We start from the raw sequence: 14,247 nt of genomic DNA on the forward strand, positions 1-14,247 counted from the left end.
GTCAGTGCAATTGTTAAGGCTTTTGTTTAAACAAGTTTCCCACTGATATAATCATAATCATAAAAACAATCATAATCTAAGCTACTCTCAGTGCCCTGTCACGAGGCAGCTTTTAAAGGCAATTTGGAGGCAACCATAACAGTGGTCATAAACTACAAAAATATCCGTGACTATTTCGCCTAAAACTTCCTCCAATAAAACTGATATTAGACTAAAAAGCAGACCGAACGTTTTGGTATGGCCGCCTAACTATATTATTTTTCAAACTTTCCGAAAAATTTCTCAAAAGGCTTTTTTAAAGTTGATTGTATCATAGAAAAAACTTTTCGTGACCCCGCCCCACTTTTAGAGCATGGAAACTAATTGACATACAGCGCAGGCGCGGCCGCACATGCTCTCGGGTCAAAGGTCACATCTGGAACTTGGAGGTTTCTCTCTCTTTCAACGTCCGGCAAAATGTGGCGTTCAACAACGCAAACATCATGCAGAATTAAGGTATTTAACGTTTTTTAAATGTATATTTAATTAGAATTGGGTCCGGTTAATCTTGTGTGAGGAAATTTTAGAAGATGCATAAATTATAAAACTAAAGGTAAAAATCGGGACGCTTTTAACTGTTGCCTAGTTTCCGGACGTGTTTGCATTGCTTTGCATTTGCAATTGCAGTTGCATTTTTGCATGCAATGCAAGAATTTATAGTCCTAACTTAATGTTAGGAAAAGTTTGGATAACTTTCCGTATGGCGCCACCACTTTTTCACTCATTTTTACAAAAAGGGATATCGTAGCGTAATACGTTATCGCCCCTTGTATGTTTTCGAACCCAAACTTTGATTCCCGTTTACCGCGAGATTGTGCAAGCTGCACCAGTGACAGAATCTATGCAGTTTACTCACGGTCTGTATTTTCATCAGGCTTAATCATGCTGATAATAAAGTTTCATGTCGTTGGTTGATGCTCAAACATTTATAAAATGATTGATTTTCGGTACAAATCACTAGTGCATTAATATTATGCCAACATTCAAATGAGTCAAAGAAACATCATCCAACCTGATTTTCATCAGGCTTAATCATGCTGAGAATAAAGTTTCCTGTCGTTGGTTGATGCTCAAACATTTATAAAATGATTGATTTTCGGTACAAATCACTAGTGCATTATTATGCCAACATTCAAATGAAAGTTCAAAACAAAATGGTGTGCCAATATGGGGAAAAAATTCAAATATTTTAACTATTTAAGTGAAAATTACAACAATTTTTTTACTGCAATAAATTCCGATAAGCGTAATAAATATTAAGTCTACATTAAAGAGAAATTATCATACAATGGTTTCTTATCTCCTGAAACCAAACATTACTGTCTGAAATGGGGGAAAACAGATTTTTATGAAGTGTGTGTGCTTCAAGGGGAGTGGGGTGTTTTACTTTAATGCATTATGATATCTCTGGATTCTTATATAGTAGCCATAATACCTTAGGACAAAAATGTAATTAAATTTGTTAAGTAGTAATTGAATAATATTTTTGATTTATTTTGCACGCCATACTAGCTTCTGAATATTCAATAAAATACCAACCAATGAAAGGTGTGAAAACATATGACGTTGCTCCAATGTCATGCATGCATAAGCACTGTTAATGGCGAACTGTCTCTTGCAACGTAAAACCAAAAATTAAAAAAAATTTAAACACACCATGAAGTGTAAGTGTTATTGTTAAAAAATTGGATAGATGACTTGAAAAAAACCCTTTCAGTTTTGGATTGTGAAATTTTTTTCTGTTATCCTATTGAAAACACATGACACCAGGATATATTATTTTATTTCGAATGAAAAAGTGGTGGCACCAATTTTTCATTCGATATGAAATAATATAGTGTCTAATTTACCTCAACTCAATGAGACATACGGAAAGTTATCGCCGGTTTCTGGTGTGACTGTGTAGTGTGTTGTTACCAGTTTCTTCTGTGACACTCGGGGGGAAAAGAGGAAGACAAATGTTAGAAATACAACAGTTTTTTTTTTTTTTTTTTTTACATATCGCACCAAGTATAAATCAGCTCCAGGGCTCATAATTTGGGTGCTGTGGGCTTTATCTTTAGACCAAGCATGCCAAGAGGAAACCAGCAAGTTTTAAATTAAAAGGACTTTTGTCACTTTCGTACACTAGCACTACTACCTATACAATCACATTTCGGTGGCACAAAAGATTTTGTTGACTTCTGAATGGGACTTACCCGCTACAGTCCCACAGTCAATAAAGAATGCACTGTTCGTTGTTATTACTATTAGTCAACAACCATGAAAAAGGGACTTATTGAGAAAAACCCATGGATGTGATGAATAAAGGACTTGGTTCTCAAACAGCATTTGTACAATGTAGTCCTCCTGTTACATACAAGGTTTGGTGTAGATGTTCAAATGATTGCAATACATGGGTCTGTAGAATCCACCATGTGGGATGTCATGGACAAGGGATTTACAGCATCAAATTTAAGTGGTTAAGTCATAATGGGAATGTTGGTTTGAATCCCGGTCATGACACTTGTAGCGTTGGGCAAGACACTTTACTGTAATTTGCTTCTTTTCACCCAGGGGTATAAATGGGTACCTGCAAGGGTAGTGGTTGATATAGTGTTTTAAAAAGCCTTTGGAGCGCAAAGACTACATGTTATTGGCCCAATGACCAGGGCACTTGTAAAGTGAATTGTTTTCCCATCCCTACCACTTACACATGTAAGTTTAGTTTTTAGTTTAGTGCTATAAAGCATTCATATGTAATTTAAAATAGCATTTTAGAATAACTCTGCTAGGGTTAGGGTCAAATTTTGATGATTAGTTAGTGATGGTATGGGGGACGGGCAAACCTCATATAGATAATTAGTAATAATTACTACATTGTACATGCCTTGCACCTCCATTTCATAGCCCAATTTCATAAAAGTAGGCTTACACAAAACATGGCTTGAAACCACTTAACATTTTCTAGTAGAAATGAGTTACCAGCCAAAATACCATGTCATATGTGCACCTTTTTGCTCAGTAGAATTGGGCTTTTAAACTGTTTGATGAACACATTTTATAACTCATTATTCTTTATTTATGTTTGTAGTGCGCCTGCAGCCTAGCTGGGAAGAGGTTAAAGCTCCCATCAAGATGTCAACTTTGCACGAAAGCAGAAGCCCCTCCTGCCCCTCCACCTCTTCCTCCACCCAAAAAGTAAGTTACTAATAAGAGAAATTATCCTAATTGTTTTGGAGATTTTCTCTAATGAATGATGTCAAGTAAAATATATATTTACATCAAATATTTCCACCATTGTAATGTTAACTTCATGTACATGTAGTTCTTACATGTATGTGGCGCATTTTAAAATAACATATTAATGCACTTTACATGGGGTCGACTTCACAAAATATCTAGGACTAGTCCTATAAGAGATATCAAAAATAAGTAGATAGTCTTCAGTTAGGGTGAGTAACTCATCCTAAATCGAGATAAGACTAGTCTTAACGCTTTGTGAAATCCACCCCTGGTCATTGGGCCATAACATCCCTGTAATGTTTCTCAGCTTCCTGGAGAGTATACAGCTCAGGGCTGCCATGTTGCTCTGAAGGCTTTTTCAAACAGTACATTAACCTCTCTCCTCACAGGTACCCAGGTACACATGTATAGTGCCTTGATGAAGAGAACCAATTACAGTAAAGTCTCTTGCGTTAGGACACATGTGTTATTACCAGGATTCGAACCTACACACTGACGACTTAACCACCAGAGCTTGAATTCTATGCATTATAAAATAAATAAAAACCAAAGTCTGAGATCTGAATCTAATAATTATGACGATAAGATACCTATGTTCCGACACCCAAATGTTCCGCCACTTGTGCTTTTTCCTAATCGTAACCATAACCCAAACTCAAACCCTAACCTTAATCGTAATGTGTAAATCACAAGGGGTTAACGGAACATAGGCTTGTTTCAAAACATTGAGCAGTCACCAGTATAAAATGTTCATAACTGCAACAAGCATGTGCTTATTTTGGGAATATTTGAGTTGGCAAGGACATTTGTTGGATGGAATTTGATTTGGCAATAGGTCATGAATTAGTATGATTTGGCTCGCTCTGTTTTCTTCGAAGCAGGGCTGAGGAAAAACAAACAGTACATTGTACTTTGATCAAAGATTCCAAGGATACAAACTTGGAGGTCAAGTTAACATGCTTTCATGTTGTTTATGTGGGTGGGCGGTTGATGTGGCAACCGCCTATAAGGTTCTGTGTGTGGTTAGGTTAACAGGTGGTGTTTTACTACAGAGCTTTGAAGGTTCTGTGTTTAGCGAGCACTCAAGGTTTCACACCTAGATAGCCAGGGACAAATGGAGACAAAAACAACAAACAAATACACTCTTTACATGTTTACCAGGTGTACTAGGAATTCATTTATACTGTGTTCTTATAGAGCGCTTTAACACACCCCTAAGGGGCTTATCAAAGCGCACAATATTTTTCCTGCAAGGGATGTGGAGCTACGATTTGAAGTATGATACCTATTCCTTTCATGCACCATGTAATGGTTTACAAGGTGCTGTGGCACAATATGCAGCCAATCAAACCAGGAACATTTGGGCTACCCCCCTTCTATTTTGGATATAAAGTGCAGACCTATTCCTTTCATGCACCATGTAATGGTTTACAAGGTGCTGTGGCACAATATGCAGCCAATCAAACCAGGAACATTTGGGCTACCCCCCTTCTATTTTGGATATAAAGTGCACTTGGTTCTTTTACGTGCATTACACATTACACAAGACCAATGGTTTTACGTCCCATCCGAAGGACGAAGCAATGTTCAAAGTGTCTTGCTTAAGGACACAAGTGTCACGACTGGGACTCAAACCCACACTCCGATGGACAGAAACACAAAGACTTTCCGCTCGGCCCTTTTGTGGCATTTTGTGGCTTAGTAGTCTGGTTCACCGGACCCAAGCTCTGATGTTGTCAGCAGCAGAGTTTGGGTTTGATACCCGGTCATGATACTTAAATGCCCTTGATCAAGGGCTCCTACTGGATGGTCTGTACTGTCTTACAGACTGAAGGGGGTTACGGATATGTCTGTTTTAGCCCCAGGAGTAGGTGGAAATGTGCCCTTAGGTGACAGTTGATTAATTTGTTGATAACACAAAGTTAGTCCTCACATTGAAGTGGCCGGAAGGCTTTTTGATAATTGTCCATCTTTCATAAAACAATATTAAAATTTGATCATAAATTTTTGTGTGAAATAAGTAAAAAAGAAGGAAGAAAAAGGCTTTGTTTGTTTGCTTTTCGGCTGAAATTTGCATGTACCTGTGCGCCCACTAGGCTGGTAATGCTATACATAGTTTTAGGAAACATAATGTGTTATATACTTTGTCAATAGAGGATTGAAAAAATGTACTTGTCTTGAAAAAATGGCATAATATTTACACATTATTGTTATTATTTTATTTGATAATGTCTCTCACCTTTCCTGACTACCTGACTGACATTCTTTCTCAAAAGGTCAGGCAGGCGGTTCCTGAAGTTTCTGGCAGGCACTGTTCTTGTAACTGGTGGGACGATGGTAGGAGCTGTTGCCTATGCTAGGGCCAACCCTGAGTTCCGGAAGCAGGTGGAGAGCAACTGGCCGATCCTCATCGGCTTCTCCCCGTATCTATTCAACGATGACGATGATGAGGACAAGAAAGTCATGGAGGTGTTGCCGGGGCTGAGGGGAGGAGGTTTCTCAAATCTGTGAGTTTTTTCATAGTGTTATCGCTCTAACCATCTCAAAGCATCCAACTACATTTATGATATTCTGTGATCTCTTGTTTTTAGCTTGTCGCAATTAAGTGCTTTTTTAAGTGTGATTTATTCATAAAGGTTAAGGATGAGGATCTCTAAATGATTGCCCTTTTGATAAATATCAATATCTTTTATAAAAATCATATTGTCCAGATAAATAAATATTGAATGAACGCTTGTTTTATTGATTGCTTGATTGACTGATTGATTTAGACTGATTGATTGGTATTTGATATTTTGGGATAGGGCGTCATATCTGATGTCAGACCACACTGGTCTGATTGTGACAGTTTTCAAATACTGTTTGACATTCCGTGACAAGCCCGGTACTCTGTAAAAGTTTCAAGGAAATAGGATTGACTTATGTCATTAAGGAAGTATGGTTGATGTAATGATCTGATTTAAGATTATAAACGTTTGGATTGAATCGGATATCTTAGCAAGACAGAATATTGATGACTTCCTTTTTAGTGTCACCAGTCTCTTTACTTCCTATCATTTTTGTTTTTGTAAAGGTAGGGTCATAATTTGGCAATGACCCATTTAACAAAATTGTGTAAGTTTGATCTGAAAGCCTTTTTGTGAAAAGATGATAGTGCTTGTAAAGCAACCTGCGAAATGATGGCCTCTGCAATGACCCCATTGATTAGAAATCAATAACAATATGTCAACAAATTTGAAACTCCAAAACTCACCTATAAAGGTAACTTTTGGAGGTAACATTTCCATGGTGTCTGTTTGTGAATGGTGCGGCCAAAGATGTGGTTGGTACCCACCATCACTCTCAATGATCATGGAATGGATTTGATGTTCTTGATGAAATTAAGCAGACAGTTTTTTACTGTTTTCTCAACAAACTTATGTAGACATTGTATTTAGCTGAAATTTTCTTTCATACGTGTAGGTGACTTTTATTGTATATTTTGCCTATAAATCAGCATTACATTGACAAAAAGCAATCCATGACCCTACCTTTAGGTATGGTAAGCACTTATTTTTTCAAACTTATCATAACTATTTGTTGTCTCACCTGCTAATTTTCTGACTTTTCAATCATCATTATTATACAGACCGTCACTTCTGTTCCCAAAACCAAAAGTTGACGAGCCAGACTTGGTTTCCGAATCAGCGGCAGCAACAGCAGTAACAGATACACCAGCTAGCTCGGACATGATTTTATCTCAACAGATTGACACCCAAAAGGTTAGTGGTTGAACTCACTTCAGGCCTGATATTACAAAGAGGCCATGGCCTCTGTTGTCCCTGGTCTTGGCCTTGGTGCCCCTTCAAAGGTGTCCCATAAACTTTCAGATTTTACAACGGAAGTGCCCTTTGCAAATTGAAAACGGCCTTGCCCTCTCAAAGATGAAATTCCAGGCCTGTTGCCTCCCGCTGGAAGAGAATGGTTTGAGCTGGCCTTTTGGTCAGAGCGTAAGTTTGGTAATCTAACCACCAAGATATCTACTCCTGATTGCTGAAGGTCATGGGTTCCAATCCAACAAGAGTAGCCTGTGGATTCTGTATGAAAATTTCAAAAGCATACATTCCCTTTAACTAGTCTTTTGACCAAGCCCCTTAATTGGTGTCTCCCATGCAGGAGGAAGAAGCAAGAAAGAAAGAGGAGGAAGCAAGACAGAAAGCAGAAGATTTAAGACAGAAGGAGGAAGAATTAAGACAGAAAGAGGAGTCGCGTCTTGAGAGACTAAGGAGAGAACGTGAAGAAGAGCAGCGAGCCAAGGAGCTTCAGAATAAAATCATTGAACAGGAAATAGATGATGCTGCAGACTTAGCTGGTAAAACTCAAATAATAATAATAATAATAATATCAGCTGACAATATATGGTTTCTTTATCATCAAAATCATCATTATCAGGATGTATTTATTCTGTGTTGGATGAAGCCCTCATTCATCAATTTCCGTTTCATGGTTCAAAATTATCAGTTGCCAAATGCGAGTGAGTCAAATCCCTCACTTGAGAGCTCATTGACAGGAATAAAAATGCTTTCCAGAAACCAAAGATTGTATGAAACTAAAGGCCAAACCCTGTAAGGCATTGATGACATCTTGATGTTCTTATTTCCAGCCTATGAAGCCATCATTGATGCGACAGCCAATATCAGCTCCCAGCTGACTCATGATGCCATTAAGGCTCAGAAGACGGCTGCCCTGCGTACCACGGAGCACCGTGAACGACTGAAGGAAGCGATGGATGAATCCCAGGTAGGATCAGTCAGGTCCTTGCCACTTGTTTGCCAAGTTGTCAGAGAGTCTTATCTCTGCAATCCATATCTGTAAAATTGTATTTTCAAGTTTGTTGTCTTTTGTAGCCTAAATTCTTGCACAAGTTTTGTGTTTACGTTAATATATTTTATGTTGTGCAATTAAGAAACATGTTCATGATAATTTCAGGTTTTAAACGTTCATTGACTTTTTAAACATTTTTATATAAGGAGCAAATGTGAACAATAGCCCAACAGACATTGACATGGTCAATGAACAGAATGAAATTTGAATCAGACTGAAGGATCTTAAAAGAAGAACTCTGATGGGCTAATCAAATGGTTCACTGCAGCTCAGAATTACCAGAAAAGAATAACAGAAAAACAAAGATATATGGTACCAAGGAAACACTGAATTATGCAAGAAGGAGGTGTCCATGCACACGGCATTTAAATGACTGAATCCCTTCCTCAGTGATAGTGCCAACAACAGAGACAGGAAGACTGTTCCATAGGGGGACGGCAGTGTGGATGAAGCTTCTGTCCAAGCAGCGAGTTCTTGCGGCTGGCAAAGAGAGAGCATGTTCAGGAAATGAAACACTGAACTACAACTGCGCCTTGAACACGCAGCAGGGTGGATACGTGCGCATTACAAGTCTTATTGTTGTTATTATTATTATTATTAACTGTCTGTTAAACTAGTTTTGGTATACTTTGGTGGCCAATTGAATACTGAGCTCCTATGGCGTGCCATTTATAAACACACATTTCATGATAAATATTCAGTTCATACATTCATTGACTTCAACTGTTTGTTAAATATTACCAAACTAGTTTTGGTAGCCAATTCAATACTGAGCTTCAATGCTGCTTGTTCCGATTTGTTGATGTTTGGCTAAGAGTTTATTAAAAGCTGACGTGCCATTTATAAACACACATTTCCTGATAATTATACAGTTCATACAGTCATTGTCTTCAACTGTTTGTTACATATTGCTTAACTAGTTTTGGTAGCCTATTCTTGTTCCTATTTGTTGATGTTTGGCTAAGAGTATATTAAAATATGTCTTTCTCCCGTGCAGAGTGACACAAAGGATAAGCATGAACAGTGGGGGCGAGTGGTAGAGGCGGCAGAAGCCAAGATACAAGCTCTGAAGGTGGCTGATGATTATTCACAGGCGGCGAGGTAAATTCAGTGTTACTGTAGCAGTAAAGGAATCTTAACTTGAAAGATATTAAGTAGGTCTTGAACCTTGGGGAAACTGTCAAGCCTTACTGTTTGGTGTACTGATAATGATGTTATACCTAACCCTCTAAATGCCAGTGTATAATTATTAGATTTTTGAAGCATCACGTGCCATTAATTTTGTACAGTTTCTAGGAATCACAGAGATTTGATATTTGTTTCCAGAATGGAGTTGGAGAAACTTCAGGTGGTGATCAATGAGAGCAAAGAAATCAAATCCAAGCTCCCCTCTAGTCAGATTGTCACTGATGCCACAAAACATCTAAATGATATGACCTATGACCTAGATAGTGCCACAGCGGAGGTGAGTGTGACCTTTGACCTTTATCTCTCTAAGAAGGTTTTGTTTCTTCTTGTACTTGATTTTTGTCTTTTGACCCCCTAAGGTGGTGAAAGCTCAGTCGGAATCCAATATCCTGAAGGAGTTTCATGAGTTAATCCAAGAGAGCAAGGAACAATTTACTAAGGAGTTAGAGAGCCTCATGCCAGAGGTCAAGCTGGGAGAGAAAGGTGATAATCTTTACTTGTTTATGTTTCCCCTCAAGAGACTGTGCAAGTCTTATGTGGGTTTGAACCTCCGGTATCCCAGGGAATTTTCATGTATGATAGCAATGTTTAAATCAATCAATTTGAATTGATGTACTTTTCATGAGGGTATTTGATTACATTCTTTGTCTGTTCTCTTTTAATATTGGTTTTGATTTCATCTTAAAGACAAGAAACTGACAGAGGAGGAGCTAAACTCTCTGATTGCCTACGGACATCGTCGGATTGAGCAGCTGCAGCATCAGCTTGCTGAACTGCTCACCATGGAGCAACAGCACATTGAGAAGGCACTAGAGAAACAGAAGACAGAACTACAAGAAGAGACCGTCGAAGCTATCAATAGAGAACTGGAACGACAGAACGGAGTATTCACAATGGAGATACAGAAGAAGGTAATAATAAAAATAATAAATAGTTGAATTTTACAATAACCGTATAGAAGAGCTTTACAGTGACCAGGGGTCGTTTTCACAAAGAGTTAGGACTAGTCCTAACTTAGGATTAGTCCTAACAGATACCAAAAACGCATAGCTAGTCTTAAGTTCGGACTAGTAACTCGTCCTAAATCAAGATAAGACTATTCTTAACTGTTTGTGAATTCCACGCCTGGTCATTTGGCCAATAACATTCCTTTAAACTTTCTCAGAATGCGCTTAAAATAACTAAGTACACTTATATTATCGTTAAGAGAAGGGGTTCGCCCCATTGATTGGCTGCATATTGCACCACAGCACCTTGTAAACCTCACTGCTTTATGTTATTCTTAGTTACCTGTTCATGGTTGTTGTAATGTCATTTAGCATTCGAGAAAGACTCTGCTAGGGTCGAAACGTCAGGCTATTAACTATTTTTTGCACCTTGTAAACCATAACATGGTGCTATGAAATAAATATGTCTTATACTTCAACACGTAGCTCCACGTATACCTTGTAGGAAAATACTGACAGCTAAACATAATAATAATAATAATAATAATAATAATAATAATAATAATAATACAAAGCATTTATAAGGCGCTATACAAAGAACGGAGCGACTAACAAAGGGGGGGGGGTCAACACAAGAACAAAAACAAAACAAAAACAGACCAACGACAGGCCAAAAATAAACAAACATAGGGATCTCACAGTGATATGCACTTTAAGCGTTAATTAGTATTGTTATTACTACGCCTATTTTCTTTTACATTTTCTTTACAGATAGATCAGGCAAAACAAGAAAGCGAAAAGGAGATGCGTACCCAGCTTCGTCGTCAAGCTGCTGCTCACAGCGACCACCTTAGTGACGTCCTACGCCAGCAAGTCAAGGAGTTTGAGGTGGAGCTGCAGAAACATGAGAGAGAAATCCGCATCCAGGAGCAAGACAATTACCACCAGAAACTAGCAGGTTCCTTGGCTACTCTAAAGGGTGTACAGGCCGCAGTGGAAGGTTAGAATTATAATATAGTCAAGTCTTATATAGCGGAAGTATCCACCTTAAAGGTGTTCAAGGCGTTGGAACAAAGTTAGACACTCTTTAAGACAGCGGTTTGAAGTTTATGTCAACTAACAGATAAGAGCACAGGGCCCAAGCTCTGATGTTTTTGATCGGCTGAGTGTGGGTTTGGGTTCCGGTTGTGACACTTGTGTCCTTAAGCAAGACACTTAACCATGATTGCCTGTCCTTCGGATGGGATGTAAAGCCTTTGGGCCCATGCATTGTAAAAGAGGAGGGGTTCGCCTCGGTGTTCCTGGTTTAAAGCTTGCTCCTGGAATGTTGTGGCGATTTGAGGGGTTCATTATTGATATGGGATCATTTGTAACCAGACAATGTGTTTTTATTGTTGTCTCAGGTCGTGCTAGTATGGAAAAACAAGTAAAGAAGGCCCAAGAATTGTGGCTTGCCAGTGAAACATTAAAACGAACCATAGAATCAGGTGAGTCTAGTTAGAATTACCAATGTATTTGATTTCTTCATTTGAAAGAAAGCAAGCTACCCTATTTGATATTTTCTTAGCCACTTTAAAATAACTTCCATTACCTATGTATTATTGATTTGATCTTACAGGTAATGGCACACAAAGTATTTGATTTCTTCATTTGAAAGAAAGCAAGCTACCCTATATGATATTTACTTAGCCACTTTAAATAACTTCCATTACCTATGTATTATTGATTTGATCTTACAGGTAATGGCACCCCTACACCTTTAGCCAATGAAGTTGTAGCTGTCTTAGATGCGTCAGAAGGCAATTCCTTCGTAGGTGACATCGTCAAATCCATACCTGACACTGCTCTGACGAAGGGTATTCACAGCCAAGAAACGCTTCGTCAGCGCTGGGACCACGTCAAGAGGGTCTGCCGACGCGTCTCCATGGTGGAGGAGTCTGGCAGCGGCCTCTTCACCTATGTCGTCTCGTTCTTCCAGTCTCTGCTGGTACTCAGCGAGAAGCTGGTGCCCCCACCCCACCCCGACCAGGAGGTTGAGCCAGACAGTCTGGACACGTTTAAGATACTGGACTACGCCACTTATCACATGGAGCAGGGGGATTTGGAGCAGGCGGTACGGTATGTCAACCAGCTAAAAGGGATGCCGCGTAAGGTGGTCGCTGATTGGCTGGAACAGGCCAGGCTGCTATTGGAAACCAGCCAAGCAGCCACTGTACTGTCGGCACACGCTTCAGCCTCGGGTCTTGGGGGTCTTAACTTTTGAGTGAATTCAGAGTGATCTTGAACTGTTCTTGATTCTTTCCTTAAATACTTTCCTTCGGATTTATGCCAAAGCCTTAAGTCAATTGAATGCATGGTTTTAATCCAACAAGTGGACATAAATTCACAAGGTCATTTGGTGAGACTGCAGGACTTGCATTGACAAGGTTGTGGGTTCGAATCCCCCAGGCTAACCACTGATTTCACTATGAATAGAATTGGTGTTGTCTAGTTACTGTATCACAATTTGTTGATTTGTGCAATTGATAATCATACTTTAATGTTTGTATGAGAGAGATTGGCTGTTGCCAGCTTGGCCTATATCCCCTTGTTGAAGCTTTGCCAAATTCCCACAACTAAGATCATTTAAACAAACATACAAACAAACAAACGGACAAACAACAGAAAGTATAAACAGTCATGATTTGTATTACGTGTTTGCAATTTCAAAAGCAGTGCAAAGATTGTCCTTAAATTGATAGTGATTGAAAATAATGGCTAACAAAGTGATGCATAACTTATTTTAAAGTTTGTTTACTTTATAAGATGAATCAGATCATGTTGCCATGGGAACAATAAGAGCGCTTGAAGTTTCACTTGAGATTCATTAAAGACAGAGCGCGATCGGAGGGGACAAATACTGGGTCCAATTTCATAAAGTTCTTTACCGGTAAGTGAATTTTTGTGTTTACTGAAGCAGGAAAATGTATGTACAAACCAACATTTTGTATTTCTTAAACCATGCATTATTAAAGGTTTGCATTTTTACATCACTCGTCTTTGCCCAATTTCATAGAATTGCTTAAGCAGAAAATGTTGCCCAACAATTTTCTGCTAAGCAGAAAAGAGCAGGATACCAGTCACAAACTGTACATGTGACATGGAAGTTTGGCTGATAATCTTATTCTTGTAAATAAAATGTTATTGTGCTTAGCTACCTTTGTGCATAAGCAGCTCTATGAAATTGGGCCCTGCTTACATGACTTGCTAGCATGCAGTATGCCTCTTGTTTTATTATTGTAAAGAGTGGTCAAGGTATTCTGCTTATAGGACAGCTCTGAGGCAAAATTTCTGCTTACAGGATTTATGAAGTTGTCCCCGGGTGATCATGTTAATATTAGCACTGTATCAATTTGTTTCAAGGCAGAATGAGGAATTGAATAAATTTTGGCTACATGGACAAAATGAAAGTTGCGCTTTTTGTGGTTAGTGTTTTGCATCTTGTAGTTTCTTGTAGCCTGAACATCCGAGGTCACATTCGAGGCACATGAATTACGCCAGAGATCTGCTGTTAAGACCAAGTACATAATCACCTTTGACCTCGCATCATTTCACATGGCTTTCAGCATGGTTCTGGAGATTCACAGTTAAATTCAATGTACACATGTATGTGTATACATTAACCAGTATCTGGCCCCAACTTTGGGAGGGGAATAGTCTTAAGTTCCTGATGAGGAGAAACGTCTGTGTGGTTTTGACTTCTAGCAGTTTTCTAATCCTGTAATGAGTCAAGAACATCATTGATCTTGTTTATAAATAGAGTGACCTTGTACATTGCAGGGCATTTCCCGGCAGGCAAGATAGTACACAGGTCATAATGAGAAGTCTTTTTGAATATAGGTCGCTCTAGAGCATGTTGCGCTTCAATCAGTGTGTTCTTTAAATTGTGTTGGTTATATGCCCAAGAAGTTTTCCCTTAGTGAAACTGCCAGACTTGCACATACAA

At 38.8% G+C, this 14,247-nt stretch overlaps 1 protein-coding gene across 1 annotated transcript; it reads left to right on the forward strand.

Moving 5' to 3' along the window:
• Positions 1 to 407: 407 nt before the first annotated feature.
• Positions 408 to 12,739, forward strand: LOC117294765 (MICOS complex subunit Mic60-like). The gene is made up of 13 exons (XM_033777281.1): positions 408 to 495; positions 3,113 to 3,219; positions 5,541 to 5,771; positions 6,893 to 7,025; positions 7,420 to 7,615; positions 7,907 to 8,043; positions 9,125 to 9,228; positions 9,454 to 9,592; positions 9,675 to 9,798; positions 10,003 to 10,226; positions 11,034 to 11,262; positions 11,666 to 11,749; positions 12,002 to 12,739. The coding sequence occupies exons 1-13, from the start codon at positions 457 to 459 to the stop codon at positions 12,523 to 12,525; spliced, it is 2,271 nt and encodes a 756-aa protein (XP_033633172.1). The 5' UTR covers positions 408 to 456; the 3' UTR covers positions 12,526 to 12,739.
• Positions 12,740 to 14,247: the final 1,508 nt, after the last annotated feature.

Source organism: Asterias rubens, chromosome 9 (genome assembly GCF_902459465.1).
Source record: "Asterias rubens chromosome 9, eAstRub1.3, whole genome shotgun sequence".
In the NCBI taxonomy this organism is placed as follows: domain Eukaryota; kingdom Metazoa; phylum Echinodermata; class Asteroidea; order Forcipulatida; family Asteriidae; genus Asterias; species Asterias rubens.